The sequence below is a fragment of the Miniopterus natalensis genome, chromosome 11 (assembly GCF_054644295.1).
Source record: "Miniopterus natalensis isolate mMinNat1 chromosome 11, mMinNat1.hap1, whole genome shotgun sequence".
NCBI lineage: Eukaryota > Metazoa > Chordata > Mammalia > Chiroptera > Miniopteridae > Miniopterus > Miniopterus natalensis.
Window position 1 is genome coordinate 18,774,403 of NC_142091.1, and position 14,044 is coordinate 18,788,446.

At 34.7% G+C, this 14,044-nt stretch overlaps 1 protein-coding gene across 6 annotated transcripts in view; it reads right to left on the reverse strand.

Annotated features, from left to right (window-relative positions):
• Positions 1–14,044, reverse strand: part of DYNC2H1 (dynein cytoplasmic 2 heavy chain 1) — a 244,128-nt gene that overhangs the window by 118,397 nt on the left and 111,687 nt on the right. For all 6 annotated transcript variants that reach the window (XM_087821570.1, XM_087821571.1, XM_016206739.2 and 3 more), the window contains 5 exons: positions 10,038–10,136; positions 8,586–8,709; positions 2,779–2,942; positions 1,686–1,805; positions 867–1,001 (listed from right to left, as the gene is read on the reverse strand). In XM_087821570.1, coding sequence (XP_087677696.1) covers positions 867–1,001; positions 1,686–1,805; positions 2,779–2,942; positions 8,586–8,709; positions 10,038–10,136 — 642 coding nt within the window. The remainder of the gene's footprint in view (positions 1–866; positions 1,002–1,685; positions 1,806–2,778; positions 2,943–8,585; positions 8,710–10,037; positions 10,137–14,044) is intronic.

Here is a 14,044-nt window from a genome sequence, read left to right on the forward strand (position 1 = left end):
AAAAGGAAGCAAAGACAGTCCAAATTCCTTTTGGTTTAGAATCATAATCACGACATCGGCCAAGTTTAGAGAAGGTTGGGTAACTGGATTGAAATCGAGCTATAAGTTTGCTCTCATTCTAGTTTCTACAGAGCTCTTTCCAAAATGAAAAAAGTAATAATATATAATTGTAAAATTTGAGCAAGGGCTGAAAAATACTGAACTAAAAATTTGAAAACATTATTGAGGTGAATGGGAAAGAATGAAAGGATGCCAGTGAAGCCCCAGGTTAGTTTGGAGCCTGAGGATTCAAAACATTAATCTGCTGGGTTGTCTGATTTCCTTCAAGCAAAGCTCAGTAACTAGAATGCAGGAGAGGAGAAAATATATTATACTGATAGGGGGTTGGAATTTTACAAAAGGAAATACAAAAAAATGTTCAAATGATTTTAACCGTTTATAAGAAAACAGTTCAGACCATTCACAATCACATAGTCCTGGATAAGCAGGTAAAAGATGTTTTTAGTGGAAAAAATAGCTTATAGCTCTTTTAATTAATATATTTCACTTGCCTTAACTTCATTTTCATGAATGACAAAGATGCTTTAATAGTAAAGTTCAATACCTGCATTTTACTTTATATAACACTGTGCCTGGACTCCATAGAGCCCAGCGGGTAGACCGATCAGCAGCCTTATTTATCCTCAAGGCCCCAAGAGCTCACCACCCTCTCTGCACCAGTAAGAGTCAGACCCACGGCTCTGGGCTTTTGAACAGCTTTCTTTTTTTGCAATCATCATTCCCCTAAAATCCTTACTGTACATTTTTAATATTAACATAAAAGCTTAAGAAAACAGGCTATAAGATCACAAAGAAGGACTAATTACTTGATCAAGAAAAATCTGGAGTTTGTAAGATTCTTTAAGGGACTCTTGAATAAGTGCACTGCTTGCTTTTGTCTGATTCAAAGATTCAATCAAATCCTTATTTTCCAAAATATTGCCTTGAGATGTGGCAAGTGTCTGTAGAAAAATTAATAAAATAATATTATTATATATAATGAAATAATCAATTAAAGGAAGCTCATATTAACAACATTAACATGATTATGTTTATGAGAACTTGTTATTTTAAAACAATTTCAACATTTTATAGCTTATAAAAATGATATAGTAAATTTTATACTATATCATCAACGCATTGCATATATATTAATTTTATCAATCTAATAAAAAATACTTAAAGTTACAAGTTAAATCATAATTACATGCTACCTTTTAATGCTTCTTGAAATTCTGAGCATGTAAACATAATTAGTGAAATAATGCAATATAAAGACAGTATTCATTAAAAATTGCTTGTCTTAAACATTATTTTTTTTACTTTATTTTTTCCCCATCACCGTTTATCCCCGCATACCCTCTTCCACCTCCACCCAACCCCCTACATTCCCCCCCACATCACTACACTGTTGTCCATGTCCATGAGTTCTTTCTTTTTTCCCCGCTAAACATTATTTCTTAAAATCTTGTACTCCAAGATATTTAGTTTTTTCTGTTTGAATTTTGATTTTAAGACACATATTGATATGTCTTTGACACAACCAAAAATATGCTGATGGTACTATTAATGTTTAAAAAAACAATACTTATATTCATTAAAGAAAAAATGTAATACAAAAAATATCCTGAATAACTAAATTTTACCTCTAAGAGAGATTCCTCAAGCTTGGCCAACTGTATTTTCTTATCTTCTTCCTGTTGCAATAGTTTTGTTTTCTGTTCCTCTAAATCAGGTTTTTCATGCTGAATAGTTAAAGCCAAAAGCTTAAAAAAAATTTTAAGGTCAAGGTTATTCTAGCAATATAGTTCAAACAAAACAAAACATAATGAAAACTTCCCACAAACAGGCCTTGTGTTTGACCAAATCCTACATATATTATGATTCTATGTACCTCATTTGAGCCTTTCTAGTTAAATATAAGAGACATCTTCACAATTATTTCTGACAAAAAATAGTTAAACTGATGGATAAAATTACAGGACTGGTATAGGAAATTGCATTATTTAACATATCAATGTGGAATATTTGGTTCTAAAATTAGATTACATATATAAAAACTATGAAAGCTACTATTCTTAATGGTGAAATACTCACATAAAGAAATGAGATATCTTACTTAAAATACTGTATCATCAAAATAACAGTGAGTTATCACTTTAATCTTTACTTTTTAAGAATGGCTACACTTAAAAAGACAAATAATAACAAGTTTTGGTTAGAAAGTGGAGAATGTGGAACACTCACACACTGTTGATGAGAAAGAAAAACAGCTCACCCACTTTGGAAAAATTTGTTCTTCAAAATGTTAAGTTACCATAAAACCCAGCACTCCACTAAAAAGTAATGAATTTACACTTTAAATGGGTGAATTGTATGGTATGTGAACTAAGTATTAATAAAGCTGTTTCTAAAAAATGCTGTGTCAAATTTTTAATTTTGAAACTTAAGTAGTTGATCTTAATCTCTATGATCTTTCCATTTCTCGAATTCTACCATATATGACAGAAACAGGCTTAAAGTTATATTGAAAGAATCAGCAATTTGATGTTAGCAACAAATGCACAATTCTAACACAAATGATACATGAAATAAACCCAAATGATTTACCCTAACTTGGAAGAGTATTTTCAAAAGATTAAATGCTAATCTGTTTAACAAAACAGCTTCCCATTCAAATACCTAATGAGTACACAAAACTACAAAAGATCTCTAAGGTAAATTATGATAGATGTATACCTGTCCTCGTAATCCACTTCTGGTCGTGGTAAAGTTAACCTCAGTAACAATGGAAGCGGCATCCGGTGGAATAAAGGGATTTGGGTTTCTTGTTGACAAAAAAAGGCGGAATTCTTCATTGTAGTCAATAATTTTGTCACCTATTTGTACCACATAACGTGGTCCTATTTTTTTAAGAATGACACAATTAGTTGGCCTGAACATCCTGGGTTTTGTTACATAATATTAAATATATCTTTTAGTATTTCTAAATTGTTTGTATTACAGGCTTTTCAAGAGTCCATAAGATAGCAACAGTTAGACTACCCAAGATACTATTAACCGGGATACTTTATTACTTGGCACTTATGCAAGTAACTATAAGTAATACTCATCAAGATGACCCTGAGATAACTGAAGCATCAAGAGAATCTACTTATATTCAACATGGTTTTAATGTTAACCAAATGTTTCATATTTCAAATTTTTCTGAAATAACTGATTACAGATTACAAAAAATAAAAACTCTCAATTATATGTTATTCTCTATTTCTAAATTCATCAGTTGAAAAGTGTTTATTATACTAGTATTGAGGATGTAATCCTTAGAGACAGTGTGTACTGGTAAAAACCTAGGATTATCAACATATGAGTAATTACAAAGTTACCACTAGCAACATCAAAAAGGATTTATTCAGGCTGCCATACACAGGTAATTCTTGACAAGAAGTTAAACTAAGAAAAATAAAGTTCTGCCTTATTATAAAGACGTACATTCTAAAATAAAGAACAATGATATTCATTATTCAACAGACACCGAGAAATTAATCAACAATTATATCCATAACTTATGATTTTAAACTGACAACAAATAATTGATTTTTTAAGTAAAAAAACACAAATCTTCAAAGATTATTGTCAAAGGTTAATTAAAGCATTGTAAGGAATTTTTTAGAACACCAGAATAAATTGGAAATGTTTACTTAAAAAATTTAAATTAATGTGAAAATAATTCAAAAAGCACTTTGTGATAGAGGAAATACAAATGCCCCAAATACAAATGCCCCCAAAAAACAATATCAAAGTAACACTGAACTTTAATATTATCAGAGAAATACAAATTTAGAAGCCCAGTGTAATACCTTTACAATAACTGGAATGATTCAGGAAACTTTAAGCAGAATAAATGCAAAGAAAACAAATCCTAATGACATCAGGGTCAAACCACTAAAAACAAATGACAAAGCAACACTTTACAGCATCCAGAGGAAAATGCACATCACTCACAAGGAAGCAACAATAAAAGCAGCAGGTTATTTCTCAATGGTAATGACATAAACTAGAAGACAATGGAAGAAAAACTTTGAAGTGCTAAAGAAAATAACTGTTAACCCAGGATTCTATGACAGACAGAAATAAAAATCCTTCAAAAATGAAAGGAAGTTTGTTTCCACTGGGCCTTCACTAAGTGAAATATATAAGTAAATCCTTCCACAAAAGGAGGGTAATCCAGATGGAAAAGAGGAGACAAACAGGAGAATGCTGGGAGAATTTAACACTAGAAAGGTAAATACGTATAAATGTAGATTTTAAACACAATTTAACATCATGTGGAGCATGACAATGTATCACAACAAAAATGCAAAGGCAGGAAGGCAGGGGTATGTGGAGTGAAAAGGCAGTCCTGGCAAAGTGGCATTTGCAATAAAAGACAGATCATCATGGGATACTGCGCACTGTCTTAGTAAGAAGGCAGAGAGCCTGTGTAGGGTTTAGACTTAGGTGCTTTGGGAGTGGTTCAAAAATGGAATACCCTGCTGGGAAATGAGCGCTATCAGAAAGAGCAGACAATCTGTTGGTCTCAATAATTTTTATCTAGAAGATGAAATAAGAGTAAGTTATAATTGGTAACAAAGCAGAAGTCACACATTAGCTGGAGTGGTATGGAAAGTATTCTTGTTTTGGGGCTCAGGCATGATGATGGTCATAGAGTGACTGTCTAATGGTAGAGATGTGAAACCTTTCTGTTGGACAGAACACCACAGCCACGCTGTCAGAGCCAGGCCAGTTCCCAGCCCACAGCGGTCAGGTGCTGCTCTCCTTTGTTCTCATGTATGCAACCATGTACACATACAAGCAGAACTTATCTACGCTGTTGTAAGTCAGGAATGTGGTCATCCTTGTTGGGGAGAGAGGTAAATAAGAGCACTTCCGGACAGCCGATACAGTTCTAAATCTTAACCTGGGTGCTTATACATATACACACATTCATGTATATTTCAATAAAATATTAAAACTGAAAAGTAACTGGTTTTCTCTGGTGAGTAGGACTAGTAATGAGGAGGGGAAGGACAGAAGACCACTGCCATTATGTACTATATGATTTTGTAAACATGTATTATTTGGACAAAACATTTTTAAAAATTCAGAGTAAACGGCTTATTGTCTAAAAAAGATCCTTGTATATATAAGCCCCATATCCTACTCTTAGAAAATATGGGACATAGAACAGTAAGTCCAACACAGTCTTTACTTTAGAAAGTCTTGATTTACACTGGAGTTAACCTATGCTGGAGTTAATTTCGACCAATTTTTTCTTCAGGACACAAAATCTTTTTTTACTTTTTTAAAAAATATATCTTTATTGATATCAGAGAGAGAAAGGGAGAGGGAGAGAGAGACAGAAATATCAATGATGAGAGAGTCATTGATCAGCTGCCTCCTGCACGCCCGCGGCTGGGGATTGAGCCCAAAACCAGGGCATGTGCTCTGACCACGAATGGAACCGCGATCTCCTGGGTCATAGGTCGATGCCCGACCAATGAACCATGCCGGCCAGGCAGGACACAAAATCTTTCCTGTAGTTTAGAGCATTATGAAGACAGAATGGGTACAAGTATAAGATTTGGTCTCCTGATCTCTTTCCAGAGGAAGTCTTAACCTCAAAGTCTGAACCCGAATCAGGCTTGAGTATATTTTATTGGTGTGGTGTGGTGTGGCGTGGCGTGGCGTGGCGTGGCGTGGTAGATGTGGACATCTAGGGTGCTTGTATATAAGGATATATTCATGCCATGCTGAAACTAACTAAAATATATCAGTACAGAGATTCAATTCATGCATCACAACCAGTGAGCTAGCTTAGGGTTTCTCAACATCAACACTATTGACAATTTGTGCTGGAAAATGATTTGTTGTGAGATGCCTTGAGCGTTTAAAGATGTCCCTGGCACACACTTCTTGTACTGTGACAATCAAAAATGTCTCCACATGTTGCCAAATGTAACCTAGGAGACTGGTCTGCTGTGTTCATGCCATTGCACCCCCCAGATCCAACTGGACTACCAAAGACATAACCCCATGGACAGCCACCCTCTAGAAACAGCTATAACAATTAATCACAAACTTAATACACATACATATGCCCATATGAAGCAACCATGACTAAGGTTAAGCATCTGGACTAAAAAAGCCAAGAAAGAACTTCTGCTATCATCTCTACTTTAGGTCCTGGATCCATGCTCAAACCCCACATGGAAATAAAATAGACATAACGAACTATAATGATAATGAAAAATACTTTTGATATTTATTGTTAGTAAAACTTGAACTATTTGCCAACTACACCAGCCTCTTTCTCAACAACTTCTACATGGCTAGCTGTTCCAGAGGTCTTCATTATTTACCAATTGCAAACTGCCATTATCTACCTTCTGCATGGGCTGAACAACTAGGCACACAGAAATCAGAAAGTAAAAAACAATGAGAAATTGAGGAGAAACTGCACCTTGCTCATTTTTTTGATCAATAAATATTTGAAGGATTTTTTTTTTTTTTTGCATTAAATGTTTTTTCATTTTTATTGATTTCACAGAGAGGAAGGGAGAGGGAGAGAGAGACAGAAACATCAATGAGAGTCATTGATCAGCTGCCTCCTGTACACCCCCTACTGGGGATAGAGCCCACAACCAGGGCATGTGCCCTGACCAGGAATTGAACTGTGACCTCCTGGTTCATAGGTCAACCCTGAATCACTGAGCCACACTGGCTGGGCCTGAAGGATTTTTGAATAGCATAAATTTGAAGAGGAAAAGCATTTTTTATTCCGATTATTTTTACCTGCTTTGACCTCCGTATGTACAAAGGCAGTTCATACTGCTTAGATTAAGGACACTGGGATGTAAATGAAACTGGACATAGACGTTGTTTTTTGTGGTTCTAGGACAACCATCCTCTGTCCCCAAAGAAAAAGTATGATGACAAGACGGCAATTCATAAGGAGCGCAACATTCTGGAGAAGGACAATCTGAAGTATACTCAAGGAGAAAAGCAAACTTCAACTAACGTGACACAAATGCATCCAGCCCAGGGAGAAAGGCAAAAAAGTAAGGTTAACTCTCTTTTCATAGTTATAAAATAAACAAATTGACTCGAACAGTCCCGCACAACTTTCTGGAACAGTGGTTCATAATGTGGCCCAATCATGATGTGGAATATATAACTTTTCACTAGATCCAACTTCTCAGAACTTGTCAACACCCACTGTCAGACAGTGTCACCAATACTGCTAAAACCTGACTCCAATCAGGGGCTTTATATTTAATGAGCCTTCAAGGGCCAGAACATGGACTAAAGAGAGTCAAATCTAGATGGCGCTAAAGGTTTACTTCCACACACACACACACACACACACACACACGCGCGCGCGCGCGCGCGCGCGCCCTTAAATAGCATAGCAAGAGCTAGCTCAGATCAGAGTTAGCACCAATAAAGAACAGACAGAGACCAGAAACTGGACTGTGGAAGGTAAGCCCGGGTTACAAAGGCAAAAGTCCCACTACCAGAGTTCTTTTCACAACAAATCAACCACTGCCAGGCTAAACATATTGATTTGGGGGCTAACAGGTGATCAACAAACAGTGCATGCTTTGCTATTTCTTTGCTTTGTCCCATTTTCTCCAATTTTCTATTTAAACCTTGCAGTACTACAAATACCAACGTGTGTGGTATATGTATATATGTAGAAGTACCTGTCTATGTATATATGTCATACACTTTGCATAACACACTTTGCATTACTTTCTAATGGACAAAGTCTGAGTTAGGTACCTGTGCAGAAAAGAGGTAACATAGCAGTCGAGAGACTACCAATCTTAGAAAAGCCTGCTTGCAAGGTAGGGCCATAATCAGAATTTGGGAATTTGGGTTTGGGGAGGGTTTTCACCAATCCCAGATCACCTAACTGTTTGTATAAAAAATTGTGGCTTATGATGAACACCTACTTTCCTTTGGGGAGTCTGGAATTTTGCTACATGCCTGGAACAAAGTGCTTATATAATTAGCCTCCAATAAAAGCTCTGGGAGCTGAATCTCTAACAAGTTTCCTTGGTAGACAACATTTCATAAGTGTTGTCACACTCAGTGCTGGGGGAGGTAAGCATGTCCTGTGTGTCTCCAATGGAAGAAGACTCCTGGAAGCTTTCTCCTGTTTGCTATGTGCCTTTTCTCTTTGTTGACTTTGCTTTGTATCCTTTCCCTACAATAAACTTTAGCTATGACTGTAACTATGCAGGGTCCTGTGAGTCTTCCTAATAAAACACTGTACCAGAGAACAGTCTTGGGGACCCCAACACAGGGGCTCTTCAATAAAGGTACTTTCAGAATTGGTTTATTTGCTGTTACTATTAGACTCTAATGATGTTACCATCATCTTCCCAACAAGTTTCTATTTCCTCAGATTCAGTGGCAAGACAAAAAATAGTCAGTTAGTTATGAAGTTAATTACTTTGAAAATTTTAAGAATCACTGTCTGGAAACTGTCAAATATTTACCTTGAGCAACCAGATCTCGTCTCAATAATGGATAAAGAACAGGTTCTACACCATCCATCTCTTGTATAATAACAGTTTTCCCAAAACGTACTGCCAACTCGAGAGCTGTGATAAAGTTACTATCCTAAGAGAAAAAAAAAGAATACATATGAATTCCTTTATTTCCTTAATGTTTATAAAAGTCCTATTTTAAAATTTAATATGCACATTAATTCAAATTATTCATGAGTGCTTTTCTAGTTATAAGTACTTGTCAATGAATCATTTTAGTTGAATAAAATATCAAATAAATTTCATAAATAACTTAGATATAAGGAAAATAAGGATTTTCACATTAACAATAAAAAAGCTTTCTTCAATCGTCCATTACAATTTCAAATTGATGCAGAACAATTTTCAAATTCTATATGCAATGAGTTATTCATTCAACACTCAGTAAGAACTACTTTGGTTATGCTCAAAATCAAACATTGAATGGAAGAAGAAAGGCAAAATGATAAATTGTAGTAAACTTTTCTTTGTGGAGGAGGTCTAATCATGGTAAAAAGAACATTTAGACAAAATTCTATAACCAAGCAAGAATTCTGAGGCTTTCTGGCTAGGAAAAGAGCAGTTTCAAATATCATTCCAGACCTCCAACTGTAGTTAAAATAAATTAAATATTTGAAGGGATAATATTAAGATCTCCTATTGCAAACCATAAGTGACATTAAAGTACAATGCATATAATCTAATTTACAATTATTCTCAACACACAAATGAGGTAAATATCCCCATTTGATAAGTGCAATATGTTTTAAAGAGGCAATTTTTCAATTACCTGAAGAATATCTATGAAAATTAATCATACACAAGGCTTTCCTCAAAAAAAAAAAACCTAGCCAAAAATAATTTCGTTGGCAAGAATGACAATGAGAAGTCACAAGCCAAAAGAATGTGATTAAATTTCACCAACAATATGTCAAATCTTAGAACACTTCAAAGATATCCTTGGTGAGTTATAGGCATAGGAAATTATAAGAGATACTGAGAGAAACTACAAGTATACTAAAAGTCCAGGAGGCTTTCTCCAAGCTAAATTAGCAGCTCATTTCTATAAGATCTTATACTGTGTCTTTAAACATAATTTAGTGTAAGTGCTTATTATTTGTCTGTCTAACCTATTAGACTATCATGTCCATGAGTGCAGAAAGAATGACTACTCTACTCATCATTAAATTCCCAGAGCTTGGATCAATGCCCTCACTAAAAGGAATGAAACAAATATTCTTATCCCTTTTTTACAAATTAGAAATCTGAAGCTAAGAGAGTTACATTCTTTCCCCAGGTCCCCCACCAGGTAAGTTAATAATAAGGCTCAGCTCTGAATCTGTTTTCTGATTACAGACACAGAGTTCTTTTCACCATAAGATGCCATCACTAGCTGGTACCTAAATTAGAAGTTATACACACCTGCTGGTTAATAACTTCCAAACGCGAGTCTTTCAAATGTGTTTTTAACCATTCTGTAGCTCGGGAAGAAGGGTCTATAAGAAATGGGCATACTCGACTCTAGTTGAAAAGAAAAATTATAAGATTTTATTAAATGGAAATAATTTCCTAAAAATTGTGAATCAATTACTGAGTTAGTTCTTCTCTTAGGCTTTGGAGAATATAAATAGCAACCATGAGAAAGAATTAAAGGTATAGTTTTTAGCTGCACCAGAGGCCACATTAATAAATTTTAGAGTGATCAGTAATTAATATTAGGTAATTAGATTTAACCACAGTGAAGTAAGTATGGTCTGATTTACTTCACAGTAACAGAAAATGTAAATTAACAATATAGTGAGCAAGAGCTCTAGACAACCAAGTTACTGCCAAACTTTATATATTCTTTGGTTGAATAAACCATGAAGGCCTTAAAAGAGAAGTATGAACTAATCACAAGCACATTACTGAAATAGCTACCAATATAATGGCTTATATTTAAAACATTAATTCTTACAAAGCAGTACACAGTTAATATTACAAAAGAAGTGTCCTGGAAGAAAAAAATTACATAAGTTATAATTTAAGATCTAATGAACTAGGAACTGAATACATTATAGAATACCCATCACTAATTAAACTCTGAAACAAACAAAATTTAGAAACCAGTGAAAATGCCCTACACATAACACCACTAGCAGATGAAAGAAAGCCAATTATATATGTGTGTGTGTACTTATAAGTGAAAATTTTAAATATGTGTGAATATATGTCAGTTTAAGTCACCTAATAATTATTGTTACCTAGTCAGTCAGAGTTAAGTGACTGACCTAATTTTTCTTAAGTTTTCCTTTATTTGAAAACTGTAATGCAGTTGTGTGCTATACGGAGAAGATAACACGTGAAGTGAAAGCGAAACAAAGACTGAGTTATGTCTAAAACAACAATGTTATTTCAGGGACATACAAAGGAGGCGGGTAGTGGGGACCATCTACCCCAGGGATGAAGAGCACTTTACCAACAACTGTTTGAAACTGCCAGCATATGGTGATAATAAAGATATGACTGAGTTTAAAATGGCTCTATTATGGCTTTTACATTCTCTCCAGACAATGCACCCCTTTTTGCTTGCACCCAGAATGGACTACTCCCACCACAGTTCCTTCAGTGTCACTGCTGTATGATCTTCACCCAGCATCTATTTCTGGAAGTTCCACTTATTGCTCCATCCTGTAAATCTGTTATTCCCAGCAAAATGAGATGGTTACTAAAGATCCTCTTAAGTATTACCAACATGCAACACCTGGTTTTAGATCTTATTTTATGTTAGCATTCAATAGCAAACATTTCACAAGTCTACTAGATTTTGCCTAACCATGAAAATTATTATTTTAATTTTTTAAAAAAGTTCTTACCCATGATTTCAAACCAATGATCTGATGCAAAAAAAAAAAAAAGGAGGTAAGTTTCAGAAAATCATGTTTTTAGCACAGAAAACATTGTTAAGAATTTCAAAGAGTATTTATAGGTTTGTATTCATTTATTTATACTTCTCTGGAAAGATTTAAATAAAATCTCTACAGTGTATTTTAGGCCTGTATTTCATGATTAAAACTAGTTAAAATCTACATTTAACAAATTATAATACATCCAAAAATATCAAGCTTTCCACCATGGTAAGACAATGTGAGCAATACAGAAATTAATAAGATACATCTGTTTACCCTTAATGACTTCACATCCAATAAAGCAGCCAAAAATAAAAATTCTATAATGAAAGAGTAGACAATATTCTATAGGATCACAGGTGGAGTTAGGGGAAGCTGCTAGAAAGTAATTCAAGTCAAACCAAGAAAGATAAATTGGACTTAGTTTGGCAAAGAGGTGAAAAAGCATTTCAGGTGAAGACAACAGCATGATGGAGAGAGGAATAAAAAGCCTGGGTACACTTGGAAGGCCGTCAGTAGTTTGGCACAGTTGGAGTAAAAAAGTGTAGGGAAAGATGCTGCATATAAAATGACAGGAGTAATCGCAGTTTTTCTGATCATGAAGAACTTTTCATATCCTTTTTAAGGATAATGAAATTTTTACACTTCAGGAAACTGAAAGTCACTTAATTATATTCATCTTGGGACTGTCATGATCACATTAACATTTTAGAAAGATCACTACAACAGCAGTAAAGGAAGTGATGTTGGGGGCAAGGGACCAACTGGTACAATAATGTATTTATCCAGGTGTAAAATGATGAAGGCCTTAAATGAAGCCACTGGCAGTGGATGTGGTTAGAATAGAATAAAATCATTACACATTTGAGAAGTAGATTTCATAAGACTTATTGAATAAGTAACTAAATGTAAAATTAAAGTGAGAATGACTTGCAGATTTGCAGTTTTCATTACTAGGCCAAGATTGTGACATGTGCACTGGGAGGAAATAAATGAGAAGCACTGGGTAAGAAGGGGGAGCGAGAGAAAAAGCATTAGAGTGGATAGCTGCCTCTGCCCACCTTTCATGCCCCACTCAGTGTATTTCTGATGGGATTATCAATCATCTAGCACTGCGCTCAAGAGGCGAACAAGCAACCCAAACTACGAATCAGAATCCTTTTGGGGTGTTGCCATAAATGCACTGGAGTGGGGGAGGGGAGGGCAGAAAGGTGAGACATAACTTGAGTCTGGGAACATACACTCTGATAATGGTGCAAGGGCCATCCTTAACTCAGGGTAGAGAGAAGCTATCTGAGAATGAATCCCTCTCTTAAGGTGGAGAGAGAGAGAGCAACGGATGTCCTGGTAAAACCCAATCTTTTGAACATTTCAGTTATTTAAAAGCATATATTGCGTTTTTTTTGTATGTGTGGTTTTGGTTGTTGTTTTTTTTTGCTTAAATGTACCGTACTTCGCCAGTGAAAGATTCTCCACTAAAATAAGAATAATGATAATGATTAATAAAAATACAGAGCTTGAACTAGCTAGGACAGGAGCTCCAGATAATATTTAACCTTAGGAGTTGGAGCTACAGGTCAGGAGCTCAGAACAGAGGTGAAAGGCGAGAGAGAGACAACATCTCTTTTAATTCTTCTCTCCTTGGGGAGGGAGAGGGTGGGATTTGGCAGAGGATATTTTTCAAAAGATTATTTTAAAACATCTACAATACTCTAATTTTACTTTTAATACCTGTAAATGGGATAAGAATAGAAACATGTTTTATAAATAAAACTAAGAGTAGCTAAGAATTACGTTAATAGGAATATTAGAATATTTATAAGTTAAACATATACAGAAACACACCCATGTGCAGGTGAGAGGCAGTTTTACAGCACTGACTGGCTAGATTTGACAGCTACGTGACCTTGGACAACCTATTTAACCCTTCTGTGCTTCAATTTCCATATCTACAAGATAGGGTTGATTTGAAAATTTAATAACTTAAAGTGCTTTACCTATATAAATTCTTATATAGTAATATAGGCACAACACAGTAAGTGCTATAAAAGTGTTGATTATCATTATTAATTTGGGATTTATTTGGGGAGAAAAACAAAAAACAATTCCCTATGTGATATACCGTTATAATTTCATACTGTTTAGACTAATATTTGCATTTCCTCATGATACACTGAATGGCATGAAGAAAAAATAATCTCAGGAATTCTAAGTGGTTTAAAGAAATTAATTAGAAACTGAACTATGTACAGTAAAAATCAAATATTCAATACTCTTCACAAGAAAAATGTATCAAATATTCAATACATCTCTTCACAAATTATAATACTGTGACATTTAAATTAATCACCTTTTCCATCTTCTTTTTGGATGCTTTTCACTCACACTTCTCTATAGTTTCTAATAGCCTTATACTCTCCATTATCTACTGAATCCCACAAAACTAAAAATATCATATAATTTATCACCGAAACCAGGACACTTTTGAGAGTAAAAGGAAAACTATTAAAATTACATCAGGACAATAGGCACAGATCATGG